This window comes from Tetrao urogallus (genome assembly GCF_951394365.1).
Source record: "Tetrao urogallus genome assembly, contig: SUPER_28_unloc_2, whole genome shotgun sequence".
Classification (NCBI taxonomy): domain Eukaryota; kingdom Metazoa; phylum Chordata; class Aves; order Galliformes; family Phasianidae; genus Tetrao; species Tetrao urogallus.
Window position 1 is genome coordinate 233,138 of NW_027639057.1, and position 13,963 is coordinate 247,100.

General features: G+C 57.9%; 1 protein-coding gene across 1 annotated transcript; it reads left to right on the forward strand.

Moving 5' to 3' along the window:
• Positions 1–842: 842 nt before the first annotated feature.
• Positions 843–12,647, forward strand: TUFT1 (tuftelin 1; the record flags this gene model as incomplete). The annotated part of the gene is made up of 13 exons (XM_079550945.1): positions 843–926; positions 4,229–4,303; positions 5,202–5,306; positions 5,539–5,625; positions 6,826–6,906; positions 7,433–7,504; positions 8,361–8,474; positions 9,428–9,556; positions 10,345–10,439; positions 10,954–11,059; positions 11,416–11,499; positions 12,083–12,183; positions 12,593–12,647. The coding sequence occupies exons 1-13, from the start codon at positions 855–857 to the stop codon at positions 12,645–12,647; spliced, it is 1,176 nt and encodes a 391-aa protein (XP_079407071.1). The 5' UTR covers positions 843–854.
• Positions 12,648–13,963: the final 1,316 nt, after the last annotated feature.

The following is a 13,963-nucleotide window of genomic DNA, read 5'->3' on the forward strand; positions in this document are numbered from 1 at the left end:
TCCAAGATGCATCCTCATTATCACTAATTAACAAGAATGGGAGCTGTGCCAGGTGCTAATTAGCACCATTGTGTTGATTGGCAGTGGTTACCACAGTTCCCCTCCATGGCCTCCAGCGGGCCGCACTGCCTCTATCCCAGTGCCGCCTCTGTCCCCGCTGCTCAGTTTCCCCACCTGAACTCAGTGTGGTGGCAGTGGGGCCGGGGGGACCCCATCCTGTCCCTGTGCCACATTTCGGACCCCGCACCCAACCCAGCACCCACTGCAGCACAACCAGGCTGGCTCTTCCCAGCAGCGTGGCGCTGCACCGTGCAGTGGAGCCGTTTGGCTCCTGGCGTTGTTCCTTACACCACGGGAGGCTCCGGGTGGGACCCCGCGGCCCCACTGCTGGATGGGGCCCAGTGAGCTGACGGCACTGCCGAGTGGCAATGGGTGCCTGCACACCAGGGTCATCGGTGGGGATGAGTGGGGCACAACCTGCCCTGGCACGGCTCGGCACAGGACGCTGCAGCTTGGCTCTGCTTTGGCACCAGTTCGGCACAGCTTTGTACCCAGCGCCCCCAACGCAGCCCAATGGCCCCGTGGGTGTGGCCAACGAGAAGGGGGCGTGGTCAGAAGGAGGGGGCGTGGTTTGAATGCAGATTTAGCGTAGATTAGGTCGTGGCTTGGAAGAGGTGTGGCAAGTGAGGGGGCGTGGTCAGGGTGAAGGGGCGTGGCCTCATTACGGATACGGAGTGCTTTGGGGAAGGGGCGTGGTTCGGTGTGGGCGTGGCCTCTGCGCAGAGGGGGCGTGGTCAGGAGGGGGTGTGGCCGTATATAGGGGCGGTGTGCGGCGCGGGGCCGCAGTCGGGGCCATGAACGGGGCCATGAACGGGATGCGGGGCTGGTGTGCAGTGCTGGACGTGCGGCCCCACGGAGAGAGCCCGGTGAGCGGGGACCTCCCCGGGGCAGCCCCTCAGTCCTCTCCTTGACTTTGGGGCTCCCCACGGCACTGGGGAGTGGTGGTGGGGTCAGGGGGTCATAGGACGCAGTAGGGCGGTGGGGTGGGATAAGGCAGTAGGATGGGGAGGTGGGATGGGATTGAATTTTGGGATGACGTTTCAGGGTGGATGAGGCTTTGGGATGTCCAGGTTTGTCCCCATGGCTGTGGGGCAGTGGAACCTGGCCTGGGTGGGCTGGGAGCTGCTCTGCGTCTCTTCCCTCTATCCCCTTTCCTTCATTCTTACTTCCATGGTTCTCTTTCCCATATTCCCATTCCTGTATCCCTGTGTCCCTAAAGCGCCCCTAAAGAGGCTGAGTGGATGGGGACAGAGGAGCAGCTCCTGAGCTGCGCAATTCCACTGGCACCCCATTGGATCTATGGGGTCCTGGGGACCCCCAGCCCTCCCCATTGGTCATTGGTGCTGAATTCTTTAAGCTCGTGGCCGTGTGCTCCCGTCGAGAGGCCCCGTTCCCGGCTCGTGTTTTGGGATTACTCATTGCTTACAGAACCACCCGTGTTTTCCCTCCCCTATCGCTCACTTTTCCTCATTGCAGGCAGTTGCGGAAGGGCTCCGGGTGGGGCTGGCAGTGACCCAACACCGCAGCTCCATCCCAGCACGGGGTGAAGCTCTGGTGTGGGGCCGACGGGCGCCTCTCACCCCACGGCTTTCTGTCAGTTTTTGGGGCACTGCGGCGTCCCCGTGCCCGGCCCCACTGGGTGAGTCAGCCCCAATTCCCGCAGCCTCCTCCCGGCCTTATAAGGAGCGGCGGCGGCGGCGTTGGGCTCTTTTGGTTAATGGGTTATTAGGGTGATAAGTGCCTGTGTCACGCCGGGCATCTCTGGAGCTCGTTGCTAATTAGTGCTGGTGATGGCCCCTAGGTCAGGTCTGGCCTGTTCCTGCCGAGCCTTGGGATGGGACTCACGGTGTTCATCGGCCCCGTGGGGTTGTGTTGAATTTGGGGATGAGAAAAGTGCCAAAAGGTTAAAAATGGTCTTCTGGAGAGTTGGCCTCATCAGGATCACTTGACTTCATCTATAGGGAAATTGCTTCTTGCATGGAACGACCTCTTGTAGGGGTCTCCTCTTTTGTGGTGTTTGGTCCCAAACAAGAGGTGTGGATTTATGGAGAGCTTTGGGTCCCGGTGGATCTGCGTGGCCAGCATCAGACAACCGCGGTGCGAAGGGGGGAGCAGGCGCCGTATGGGGTTTGGGTTCTGTCCAAGCATGAGTTGAGCACGAGGTGCCCCATTACCACTCTTCCTCCTGCGGGAAATGCCCAAATCTGCTGCCCTCCTGTTCTGGGGTTCTGTGCTGGAGCCAGCATGGGGCATCCCTGCAGCACTGTGCTTCCTACTGGAGCCCAAGCCAAGGCGATGGTAACCCCACTGCCACAGGGATTGATCACAAACCGAGGCACCATGGGGACGGCAGTGAGCGCGGAGCCCCAGGATCCTGGTGTGGGAACACAGCGGAGCTCAGGGACCAGAGCTCAGCAGCACCTCCAGTGTGCATCATGACATCCAACATCCTCTTGCAGAGGAGTTTGTGCTTCGCAGCCCCTCAGGGGCGTCCCCAGAAGCTGCCGCGGTGCCGCACACTGCAGTGCAGTAGGGAAGGAGCAGTGCAGGCAGAGATTGGTTGCACTGGAGCACTTACAATGCTGCAGAGAAGGTTCCTCCCAGAGCAGCCCTACAACTCCCAGCCAATACTCCATTTATGGCACACAGCACTGGGACTGCAGGGCCTGCCTGTGGCTCCTCGCTGCGACCCATCTGCGTCACCCCAGTGCTGGATCCATCCGGAATTGGGTTCTATCGTGACAGAAGCACCCTCATGCTGACGGCTGCGTCGCTCTGAAGGCGGTGATGGAAATCGGCGTTGCGCTCCTTGCTTATCGCGGCGCATCTTCCCCGGGAGCGGGATTCCCTCGGAGCGTTGGCAGCGCCGCACCCTCGCGTGGGCTTATGGGGCCAGGGACGGCGTGGGATCCTCCGGTTGTAAACAACGCTGCCAGTGGGGCCACGTGGGGCGGCTTCCGGAATCGCTTCGCTCGGATAGTTCCGTGATTCCATGATCTCTGAGGTCACTTCCAACCAACCGCTCTGACCCCACTGCTCTTTAGTCTGTAGGATCCCTTCTGACCCAGCCGTTCTATGATTTCATGATTCTGTGAGCTACAGGGTCCCTTCCAACCCAACCGTGCTGTGACCCCTTGACTCCGTGATTCCTGTTTGCCTCCTATGTCCATGGAGAGATGCGGGACGTTCTGCATGCAGGTGCTGCTGTGAGCCGCTTCCCTGCCCTATAAAACCATGGGCGCTCCTCTGACCTCACCAAATGAATGCTGTGGGTGCTGTGGCTGCTGTGTGAGCTGCACATCCAACTTGGCATTTTTTCCAACCGCTTCGACCTTCTTGTCTCTTCCATAGGAAAACCTTCCCTGGAGAAGGGGTTGTGGGGTTAAGCAGTCAGTGCTTTGTACAGGGTAGAACGAAGGGGTCCCTGCAGGAGGAACCTCCTCTCCCAGCAGCCCAGGCAAAGCGAGAGCAGCGTACACACAATATTTTGGAAACAAACCCACGGCTTGTCGAGACTTGGGCGGTGCAGAGCGCTTGGAAGCGGAGCGGCACAATCCTTTGGCGCTGCTCCGAGGGTGACGTGGCCAGGCGTGGTGTGGGGCAGGCACCGATGGGGCTGGGTGTGGGGTGCTGAGCAGCCCCAGAGCACTGCGATCTGCTGTGGGGTTGCCGGGAGCATGAGTGGCCCTGGAGTTGGTGAGGTCAGTGTGGGATGGGTTTTGGGGGCCAAAATGGGGCGGTTTGGGTGTCGTGCGCCGCTTTACGGTGTTCTGTGTCCTCTGTGCCGAATGTCACCGGAGTGCCCACACTGGGAGGCTGTGCTGCTGGGGAGGGTTTGGGCAAGCAGCAGAGCTGCTGATGGCCATGGTCCCTCCCCTCAGCTCCAAGGGGTTGATCTGGCTCTGGCTGTGTGGAGAGGGTAGGGGAGGAGGAGGACCTGAGCTGCTTTGCCACTCTCTGGAAGGGTCCCTGGCATGGTGGCCGCGTTATGAGTCCAGTGGCTCCTCTTTTGCACTTCCTCCTCCTTGGCTCCTCCAAGCTCCAATGGCCGGGTGGGTGTCACTGCTGTGCGATAACTCGCTCGGTTGGAGCTGGGTGTTGTTCTGAGGGCTGCAGCTTCCCAACCACTCCGGGTGGCCGCAACCCGAATCCCACCCTCTTGTTCCAGGAGAGTGTGAAGGTGCTGAGGCTGACGCTGCCGAATGAGCTCCCGGGCGAGCGGCGCGAGCAGGCGAAGCAAAAGGTGAGCTCCCATCAGCTCAGGGACACCGCGAGGGGTTGGCGTCCGTGTGACCCAGTGCAGGAGTGCGAGTGGGTGCTCCGAATGGGGCTGTGGGGAGGCGACTGGCCCTCAGGGGATCACAGATCTGTGGTCTGGATTGGAAGGGGCCCTTAAAGGCCATCTGGTCCCCCCCTCTGTGATGAGCAGGGACAACGTCCCCTCGACCCAAACCATTTATTTGGACGTGATTCTGAAGGTGATCTGTAAGGCTCCTTCCAGCCCAACCATCCCATGGTGCAGTGGCTGATCATGATTAAAGTTGTAGAATCATGGAATAGTTTCAGTTGGAAGAGACCTTTAAAGGCCATCTGGTCCAACCCCCCTGCGATGAACCCACACCCACAGCTTTGTCAGTGCTCACAGCCCATTAGCCTGACCTTGGGTGTCTCCAGGCATGGCACCACTGCCCACATATCCCTGCAGAACCTGTGCCAGTGCCTCACCGCCCTTCTCGTAAAAACCTTCTTCCTTCTACCCTGCCTAAGTCTCCCTCTTTTAGTAGGAAACCGCTTCCCCTCGTCCTGTCACACACACACACTGCTGAAGAGTCCATCCCTGTCTCTCTTACAGCCTTTTAGATCCTGAACACTGCCCTCAGCTCTCCCAGAACCTTCCCCTCTCTGGGCTGCACAGCCCCAGCTCTCAGCCTGTGCTACAGGGGAGGTGTTCCATCCTATAGATCGTTCCATCCTCATTCCAGCTCTGTGTGCTGGAATTGCAGCTCCCAATGCATTCAGCACTTTAGAGTCAGCTCCTTGGCTGTGCTGCTTTGCTGCAGCTCACGGTACTGATTTGCCTAGTGCCAGGCGAGCTGTTCCAGCCAGGCTGGTCCCAGAGCTCTGCTCTTTGTGTCTCACAGCCGGTGGGAAAAGCCTTTGCCATGGTGGCCAACAGATCGAGCAATGGCCACGCGCTGGCATCCGAGCGCATCAAGTCCAACGACGGCGATGAGGAGATCATCAAGGTGGGTTCCCAGTTCTCGGGGCTTGTTCAGCAGTAAGAAAACTGGGGAAAAAAAGGTGGTACTGGAGGCTGATGGGCACCCATTGTTTTCCGAATGCGATGGGGAAAGAGAGTGTTGGAAGAGGAAGGGCAGTTGTCGGCTTCCAACAAAGTGGGGAAAGAGAACGGCGAAGTGGGAGCGTGCAGAGTGCACCAGAGGGGTTGGGGTCGGCACGGATGGTTCTGTCTTTCAGGTCTATCTGAAGGCGAGGGCCGAGGGCAGTGCGAACCATGAGGAGCACGTCAGCCAGCTGAAGAGCGAAGTTCGGCACATCCAGGAGGTATCCCAGACCCCCAGGGGCTCGGGCTGCGTTGCCGCACCGTGCTGTGCCAAGCTGTGCCGCACCGTGCTGGCAAACTGGCTTAACCCTCCAGTTTGTTGACTTGCCCGTACAGGGCAGTCGTCTAATCAAGTGCCATAAATTAATTCAGCCTGACTAATTGCTCTGCTATATGGACTGAATTTGAAGAGAATTGCACGATGACTTTCCCCCAAGGCTGTCCCCTGCGTGCCTGGGTGCGGCGGTGCCTCTCGTTAAAAGGCAGTTTCTTTGGAATGTCTCATCTCCCAAAGTAAACTGGTTGATGAGCTCTGGGCCCATTAACCCTTCCTCTGCTCCTGCTGGGACACGGCTGCTGGGGAGGCAAAGAGCTTGCAAGACATGGAAGTGGTTGCGTGGTGGTTCTGGGCCGCACGACTTAGCTAAAAACTGGGGAAAAGAATTGGGAAAAAAATTGAAGGGGAAAAAAAAAGAAACAAAAAAGGAGAGGGTTAAATTTGGGTTTGCTCTCACATGAATTTCTGTGCTGAATTTCTCTGCTGGCCCCAGGACATCTGTAATCCTGTACATGAAGAGACAAGAATTAGCTCAAGCCGTGAGCCACGATGGTGGCTGCGGGGTTGGGGGGGATGGAGCGGAGAGGATGGGCTGCTTTCTGCCCCACTGCGCCATCCCCATCCCCGAAACCAGACATACAACTGAGCGGTGTGTGACTGGGAATGGAGCTCAGCACCTCCGGCCCCAAAACCAAGCAGCGCCTTATGGGCGCAGGGCTGAAGCTGCGCTGCTGTGCCATCGGAATGCTTTTCTTGGTGAAGGGCTGGGGCGAAGCTGCGCAGCACTGCCCTGCTCACTTTCTCTGACTAATTTGGGGAGCTGCACATCAAGACTGTGCATGTCGGAGTCCTGCAGGGAGGAACAAGGGTCTTCCCAGCACTTCAAAGGTGTGATCGATGAGTAACGCAGGAAAAATCCTCCCCATTGTTGCTATCTTTTGGGTTTCTTCTGCCCATGAGTGTGAGAAAGCCGCTGGGCAAGGACGGCGCCCTCACAGCAGAGCTCCTGTAGCACGCAGTGTAGGGACGCAAGGGATCACGGGTCGGTGCTGGGCGTCCTCGCGGCCCCCGCGCCCTTGTTTGGTTTCTTTGGGGTTGAAGAACTCTGTGGTGTGGTTGAGCTAAATCGACTTGCCTTTGCCAGGCTAGAAGTTTTTTGAAGAAGCTGCGGGAAGACTTAAGTAGTAAACTTGAGAGCAGACAAGGAGATAAAGAGCACGCACAGGTAACGGGAGCGCGTCTTGGGCGTTGATTGACACGCGCTTAGTGACACAAACAAAAAGATGTCGTCTTTGGGTCCAGAAAGTAACAAAAGGGGCCTTACAGATTACGGTGCTTGTGGCACCCGCTTGGCAACACCCATAGAATCATAGAGCATCCCAAGTTGGACGGGACCCATAAGGACCACCGAGTCCAACTGTTAGAAATCCAAGTTGAAAGGGACCCATAAGGATCACTGAGTCCGACTCATAGAAACCCCAAGCTGGACAGGAGCCGTAAGGATCATCAAGTCCAGCCCGTGGCTCCACGAAGAACCACCCCAAAATCAGACCCTATGTCTGAGAAGACACCTACAGGTAACATGAGAAACCTGCACGAGTGGGTGAGGAGTCAGGACGTGGGACGCATTGGCACCGTGCGCGCTCTGCATGCTCCTCTGCCAGAATCGGGGCTGGGATTGCTGCGGGGCTGTTGGGGGTGCGTCGCTGTGACGATGATGTGACAGGGCTGGTGCTGCTTGTCCCACGCAGGTGGTGCTGGAGGAGCAGAACGGGAGCTGGCTGCATCCTGAAAGGCTCCGCGCTGAGCCCTGGGAGGAGCAGGTAGGTAGAACAGGGGACATCAGCTTTGTGTGCAGGAGCACTGGCTTTAGTTTTCTGTCCTCAGGAACAGGTCAGGCCCTTCTGCTTTTTCTCTAGCAAGCTCTTGCAGTAGGGTTTTATCAGTGTCAGGACTGAGTACGGCCCAGAGCAACAAAAGTCATAGAACCATCGGGATTGGAAGGAATTGCTTCCACCATCCCTGCAGCCTCCATGGGGCTCCCCCCAGCAGTTCCCTGTCTGCCTGGAACTGGGCTCGGTGCTCCAGCTGTGCACTCCCCAGGGCAGAGAGAAGAGAGGAGTACCACCCTGCCCTGCTGGCCCTGCTCTGCACAGCGCACGCCAGGGAACAACTGGCTTTCCTGGCCACCAGGGCACACTACCGGCTTGTGATCAACTGCTGGCCAGCTGTTGGTCAAACAGGACAACTGGCCATGAGGACACACTGCTGTGACCCGGGGTCGACTGTTAACTCTCCACTGGCCAACTGTTAGCCAACCAGGACACCATTGGTCTTCTTGGACACCAGCATGGCATGCTTCTGGCTCATGGTCAGCAGTTGGCCAACCATAGATCAACCGTTTGTCAACTGTTGATCAACCAGGACTCCCAGATCCTTCTCTGCAGTGCCCCTTTCCAGCAGCCCCCAGCCTGCACTGATGATGTGATTTTCCTCCCTGGGTGCAGAATCCTCTTGATGATCCCCATCAGGTTCCACTCCACCTGGCTCTCTCAGGGGCAGGGCGCGTTGCCTCGAGGGCTGGAGGCTGGAGCTGGGTATGGGAGAGGAGGGTGGGAGCTGAGGGGGCTCCTTGGGCACCTCCTTGATGCTGAGTCTCCCCTGTTAATGTCCCAGCAGGATGAGGATTGTTCAGGAGATGACGTAGAGAAGATGCGGCAGACAGCGAGGAGGCTGTTCACGAGGCTGCAGGAGGCTGAGAAGTGCCATCAGTTGGAGAAGAAGGACCTCGAGGTGAGTGCATCGGGCACTTCCCCATTCAGAATGGGATTCTGAGTTGGTTTGGTTTCATTTTGGAAGCCACAGGCAGCTCTCCCATCAGCCAGCATTGTTCCATCCACGTAGTGCTGTGCCCTGGCTCCTCCCTCCAGAGTTCAGTGCCACTGCAGCTTCTGTCCCCTTCCCTGGGACGGGTCAGGACACAGAGGCTGTGCCACTGTCACCAAATGGCTGCTGTCACGTCCACATGACAGCTGCCCTCTGCCAAGTTCTGCTGGCACAGCTGCCATGCTGTGTGGCCCCTCAGGTTGTGTTCCTGTGACGTCCCAGCTCCCATCCTGTCCCACAGACCAAACTGGTCCCAGGAGCTCAGGGTCTGCCCTGAAGTTGGTTGAATGGCTCTGGGGACATGGCCTGGAGCAGCGACCACATCCTCCAGCACAGGGACATCAGTGGTGACACATGTCCTGTCCTCTGTGCAGGAAGCCACGTGTCATAGTGCCACGCAAGGATCTTTTGGGCATTTTTGGTTGGATGTGATGTCGAGGGCTCTCAGGCTGGACAGAAGCATTGGGGATGGGTTTGGGGATCTCCAACAAGGCAAGTTCTCCATTTGCCGTGGAGCCCAATTCCTGCGCTGTGCACAGGGCACATTAGTCCCTCCGCCACTCTGAGCATTGGTGCTAGCTCTCAGGGTTGGTTCGGAGCAGGATGATGGCCCTGCGCCGCACGTGGCTCAGAACAAACATGTTCCTCATGTTGGAGGTGTGTTTCTTGCAAAAGCATTTAGGCGCTCGCTCCTTTGAAGTGCTTTGAAGCTGAGGAGCTTGGCAAAGAACCTCTCTCAGAAGCATGCCAGGCTGCTTGCCTTCAGCAAAACCCTCCTGCCGAGACCCCAGAGCACAGCAGGGCTCAGAGGCTGTGCTGGGTGGGCGCTGAGGGCTCTCTGTCCCTTTGCCCCTTTGCAGAGGACGGTGTCACGGTACCGGGAGGAGGCAGAGCAGACGAGCTGTGCTCTGCAGAGAGCAGAGAGGAGCGTGGTGGAGAAGGAGCTGCAGGTGGACGAACTGCAGAGGCTGCTGGCAGGGATGGAGAAGGTACCAGTGCTGCGGTCCTGTGTTCTGCCCTGTGCACAGCTTGGCTTCCCTGCTGGGTTTATCCCAAAAGCCCTCATGAGCCAGCTGCTGGGAACGGCTCCATCCGACTGGTCCTGCTTTAGGCTTGCATTCCCCAGGTCTAGAAGATCTGGTTGGTCTGCGCAAAGCCTTCCTGCTGGGTATCCTAGAGATGAGCACACAGTCTAGACAGCTGCCCGGTTCTTCTCGTGGGGGCATTAACACAGCCTGCAGCCTGGGTTGTTAATTATCCAGCTGTGGGCTGCTCATAGTAGCATTAAATTTATAAATCTAACAGTGCAGCACAGCATGAAGCAACGTAAGATTGTGTTCGTGAGCCCAAAAGTGGAGCCGAAGAGCATAGAATTGTAGAATGCATGGGTTGGAAGGGACCCTATGGACCGCAGAGCCACGGGAGCACAGAATCACTGGGTCGGAGGGGTCCCTAAAAACCAGCCCCCGTCCCATCGCGACCTGCCTGCGTACAAAGCCGCTCTCCCTCTTACTTATGGGCTCCCTTTAAGCACTGAGCTGCTTTGTGCCTCCCTGCATCCCAGGGTGAAGGAGCGGGACGTCTGCCGTCGGTCGCTCCGCGGTGCCTCTGTCTGTCTGTCCGTCCGTCCGTCTGTCCCGTGTGTAAGCGCAGGCTTGGCGCAAACAACCCGCGGGCGCCGCGGCAGCCTGCGCCGCATCTGCTCAGCTCGGGAGGCAACCAGCATTTGTTGCGACTTGTTTCCCCCGCGCGTAACTCTGCCCCTCGCCCGCTGCAGGAGCACAGGACTTTGCTGCTGAAGATGAAAGACAGCGAAGCAGAGCTGGCACGGCTGAGAAGCGTGGAAGGTGACAAGCTCGCCGAACAGGACCGGTGAGGCTCAGCCTCTGCCAACGCCGCAGCAAGCCCACGCCGCCGGGTCGGGGTGTCAGCGCGCCGGGGCATGACTGCACATTCCTGCGCAGGGCGTGCTCGTCTCCGGCTTGCAAAACAGCTCCCGGGAGCTGACTCATCCCCGAATACCTCCCGCAGCGCGGCCCGGCGCTGCCGGGGACCTCTAGCGGCTGCCGTCCTGCCCTGGGTGCTCGGCTGGCTTCGCCCAGGCGGTATCCGTGTGCCGCGGGGGTTAATTGGCAGCGAGTCGTTACTGGCAGGCCTCGTTTGCGGGCTGACTCTTCCTGATGTTCCTGTGTCCCCGCGGTCTGCCATCGGGAGGCTTTGTGGCTCCTGTTTGGATTGGGTTTGTCTCTGTGTCTGCTCACCTCGTCGGGTCAAAGTATTTCAGACCTGCATGGCTGTGGGGGGGATGGAAGTGGGGTGAAGTGCGGTTGTGCCCTCCTGGAAAGGGGTCTGACGGCGGCTGGATTCTCCCATTGTGTTTTCCCAGGTCGGCCAAGCTGGAGAAGGAGGTGGCAATGCTGCGGGAGAAGATCCACCACCTGGACGACATGCTGAAGAGCCAGCAGCGCAAGGTCCGCCAAATGATCGAGCAGGTGAGCGGATGGGCGCAGCGTGGCTGCGTGGGGCTGAGCGAGGGGATGGCCCAGAGCCCTGTGTCACCGCCTGGAGCAGTGACAAACCCTGCACAGTGGTGGCAGTGGCGCCCCGGGAAGGTAATAAGAGGGCTCTGGAAGAGAAGAGGCTCAAACGGTGCAAACAGAAGCTCCTCACCCAGGGCTGAATTCACAGACTTAATTTGAGGCTTTTCTAATTGTTTTCTATGCAGATTGTGGAGTTAATGCTGTGGGTGTGAGGCTGGCTGAGCTGCCCTCCTTCCTCCGTGCTGCTTAACCCATGCACACATGAAAAGGGTTTTCTTTTTTAAGCCACCATGAACGTTCTCTTGCAGCTCCAGAACTCCAAAACGGTGATTCAGGCCAAAGACGCTGTGATCCAGGAGCTGAAGGAGAAAGTCGCCTACCTGGAGGCTGAGGTGCGTTCCAGCAGGGTCGTTCTGGGGTCTGCTTTGGGGTCGGCGCACTGCTGGGTGCAGAGAGCTCTGGGAAGGGCAGCAGCAGCACAGCAGTCCCCTGGCGGTGTCACCTCGGTGTCACCAAGTGCTGTGGTGTGGCGGCTCCCAGCGAAGCCAGGGATGCTGTGAGCTCCGGTGGGATCTGAAATAACTTCATCTCATGCATTTCTCTGGCAGCAGTGCCCAGCTTGCTCACAGAGCTGCACGTATGTCAGAAATCAGAACTGCATTCCAGCCTCTGGGATCGTAGCAAGCGTCAAACTTCTCTCCTTTTTTGGAGAAATGCTGAGCTTGCATCAGCAGTTCAGGCATTTTTTTCCCTCCGTGGTGATCTGTTTTGCTAATCTTTGTTGGGGCAGTGTTTGAGCAAAAAGGCAGAGAACAACTGAGGACTCCCACATTCCAGGTCCTCCCTGGTTCCTCCGGGCAGTGGTTCCTGTCTAGGGCTGGATTTCCTCCTCCCTGATGCTGGAGCAGCCCCACATTTCCCAGCACAGATCTGTGCCAGCTGCCCTTTGCTCACTGTGGTTCCCATCTCTTGTAGAACCTAGAGATGCACGACCGCATCGAGCACCTGATTGAGAAGCAGGTCAGCCGGGGCGGCCACAGCTCCAGAGCACGTTCCAAGTCAGAGTACGTCAGCAGGTAGGTCTGGGGCTGAGCCCACAGCTCCACATCTCATTTTGGGGCTCTGGGAGGTGGTGCTGGGCGTGGGGCTGCTCCCTCTACCTTCGTGAAGGTGCTGTGTTGTTCTGCTCCTCTTTAGGGCGATGCAGTAAAACAAAGGTTCCCCATAGGGGTGGTTTATGGGAAACGTTCACAGAGCAGTGCTGGGATCACCAATCCCACAGCTTTTCTAGAATCATAGAATGACTTGGGATGAAAGGGACATAAAAGGTCATCTCATTCCAATCCTCTGCCACAGTAAGGGTTGCCATCCACCAGACCAGGCTGCCCAGGATCCCATCCGACCTGTTGAGTGCTTCCAGGGATGGAGCATTCACAACCTTCCTCCCAGTTCCACCCAGCTGAACAAACCCTTTTTCTCTTGCAGCAAAAGACTGATGGGCCCCAAACCACTGCCTCTCATCCGAGTGGTGGAAACATGAGTTTCGAGGGTTGGAGCGAGATGAAGACTCTCCCCTTGTTCTCCTTGACCAGACTTCCCTGCTTGACTGTTCTCTGGCCTCTGTGCTCCGTCTGCCCTGGAGCTGCTGGCGAAGGGCTGCGTCCCGGAGGACAGACGCAGCCAGGGCGGTGCTGGCAGAGGAAGGAGGGCTGCGAGGTGCCCACGCTGCTGTCCCTTGGGGTCCCACGGATGCCAGCCTGGAGCTGGTGGGGACATTGAGGACGAGGTGCTCCCGGGCTGCAGGGCTGGGCTCGCTTCCCTGCTCAGCCTTGGGTTCACCGAGGCTGCTATGTGAGCAGCTTCTGAAGGGTCTCATCAAAGCAAAGCCGCCTCTTCAGACTGTAGCTTGCCAACATGGACTCGGGGTTTAAATTATTAAAAAATAATAAAAATTCACTTACAAACCAGGAAATCCTCTTGAAACTGGACTCCTTCCTACAATGAAGCCCAATGAGTTGGGAGCCTCCATCTCTGATCTCCAGCACATCTGCTGCTCCGAACCTGGCAAGGCTCCTGCGGCCAGAATCGGTGGATCGACAGAATCGACGCAGGCAGTGGATCAGCACAGTCAGCACAGTCTAGAGACTCGATGCCGGATCAACGCGGCCGACGCGGTGGGCGGATCGACACAATCGGCGGAGACTCAATCAACACAACTGGCGCAATTGGCACAGCAACACAATCAGTGGATCGGCACAGACCTCCTCCCAGTCCCTCTCTCGAGCATACAGAAATGGTGCCCGGTGTTCCTCTCGTGTTTAAACCCAGAGGCGGTTTGGTTTGTACCTATATTTATTTCAATAAATTATTGGTGTCTTCCAAGGATGTGGCGACAGGCATGATTGCTGCTGTCCAGCTCCAGGGGAGCGTTTGAGGACTGCCTGTCCCACGTTTGAACTGGAAAATACCAACCTGCTTCCTCCGGCCGCTCCATCAGTGCGTCGTGACGCGGTGCCCGCATTTTGGGTCAGCCCGGAGGAGCTGCTGTGCTGAGCGGGGCGGTGAGGCAGAGTGCTGTATGTACACCTCGCATCTGTCAATACAGAAATTCTCCTGTGTTAATCTGTCCGCCTGTGCTCTGTTAATGGGTGGTGCCAGCAGCGCAGACATGGCGGGGTGCGGCACGAGTTCGTGGTTTTCGTGGGATCATGGAGTGGTTTGGAGTGGAAGGGACCTCTAAAGGCCGTCTGCGCCCACCCCCTTCAGTCCGACCTCTTCTGTGGTTCTGAGAATGATCGTTAAGGACCCTTCCAACCCAACCGTGCCGTGGTGCAGTGGCTGATCATTAAGGTTGTA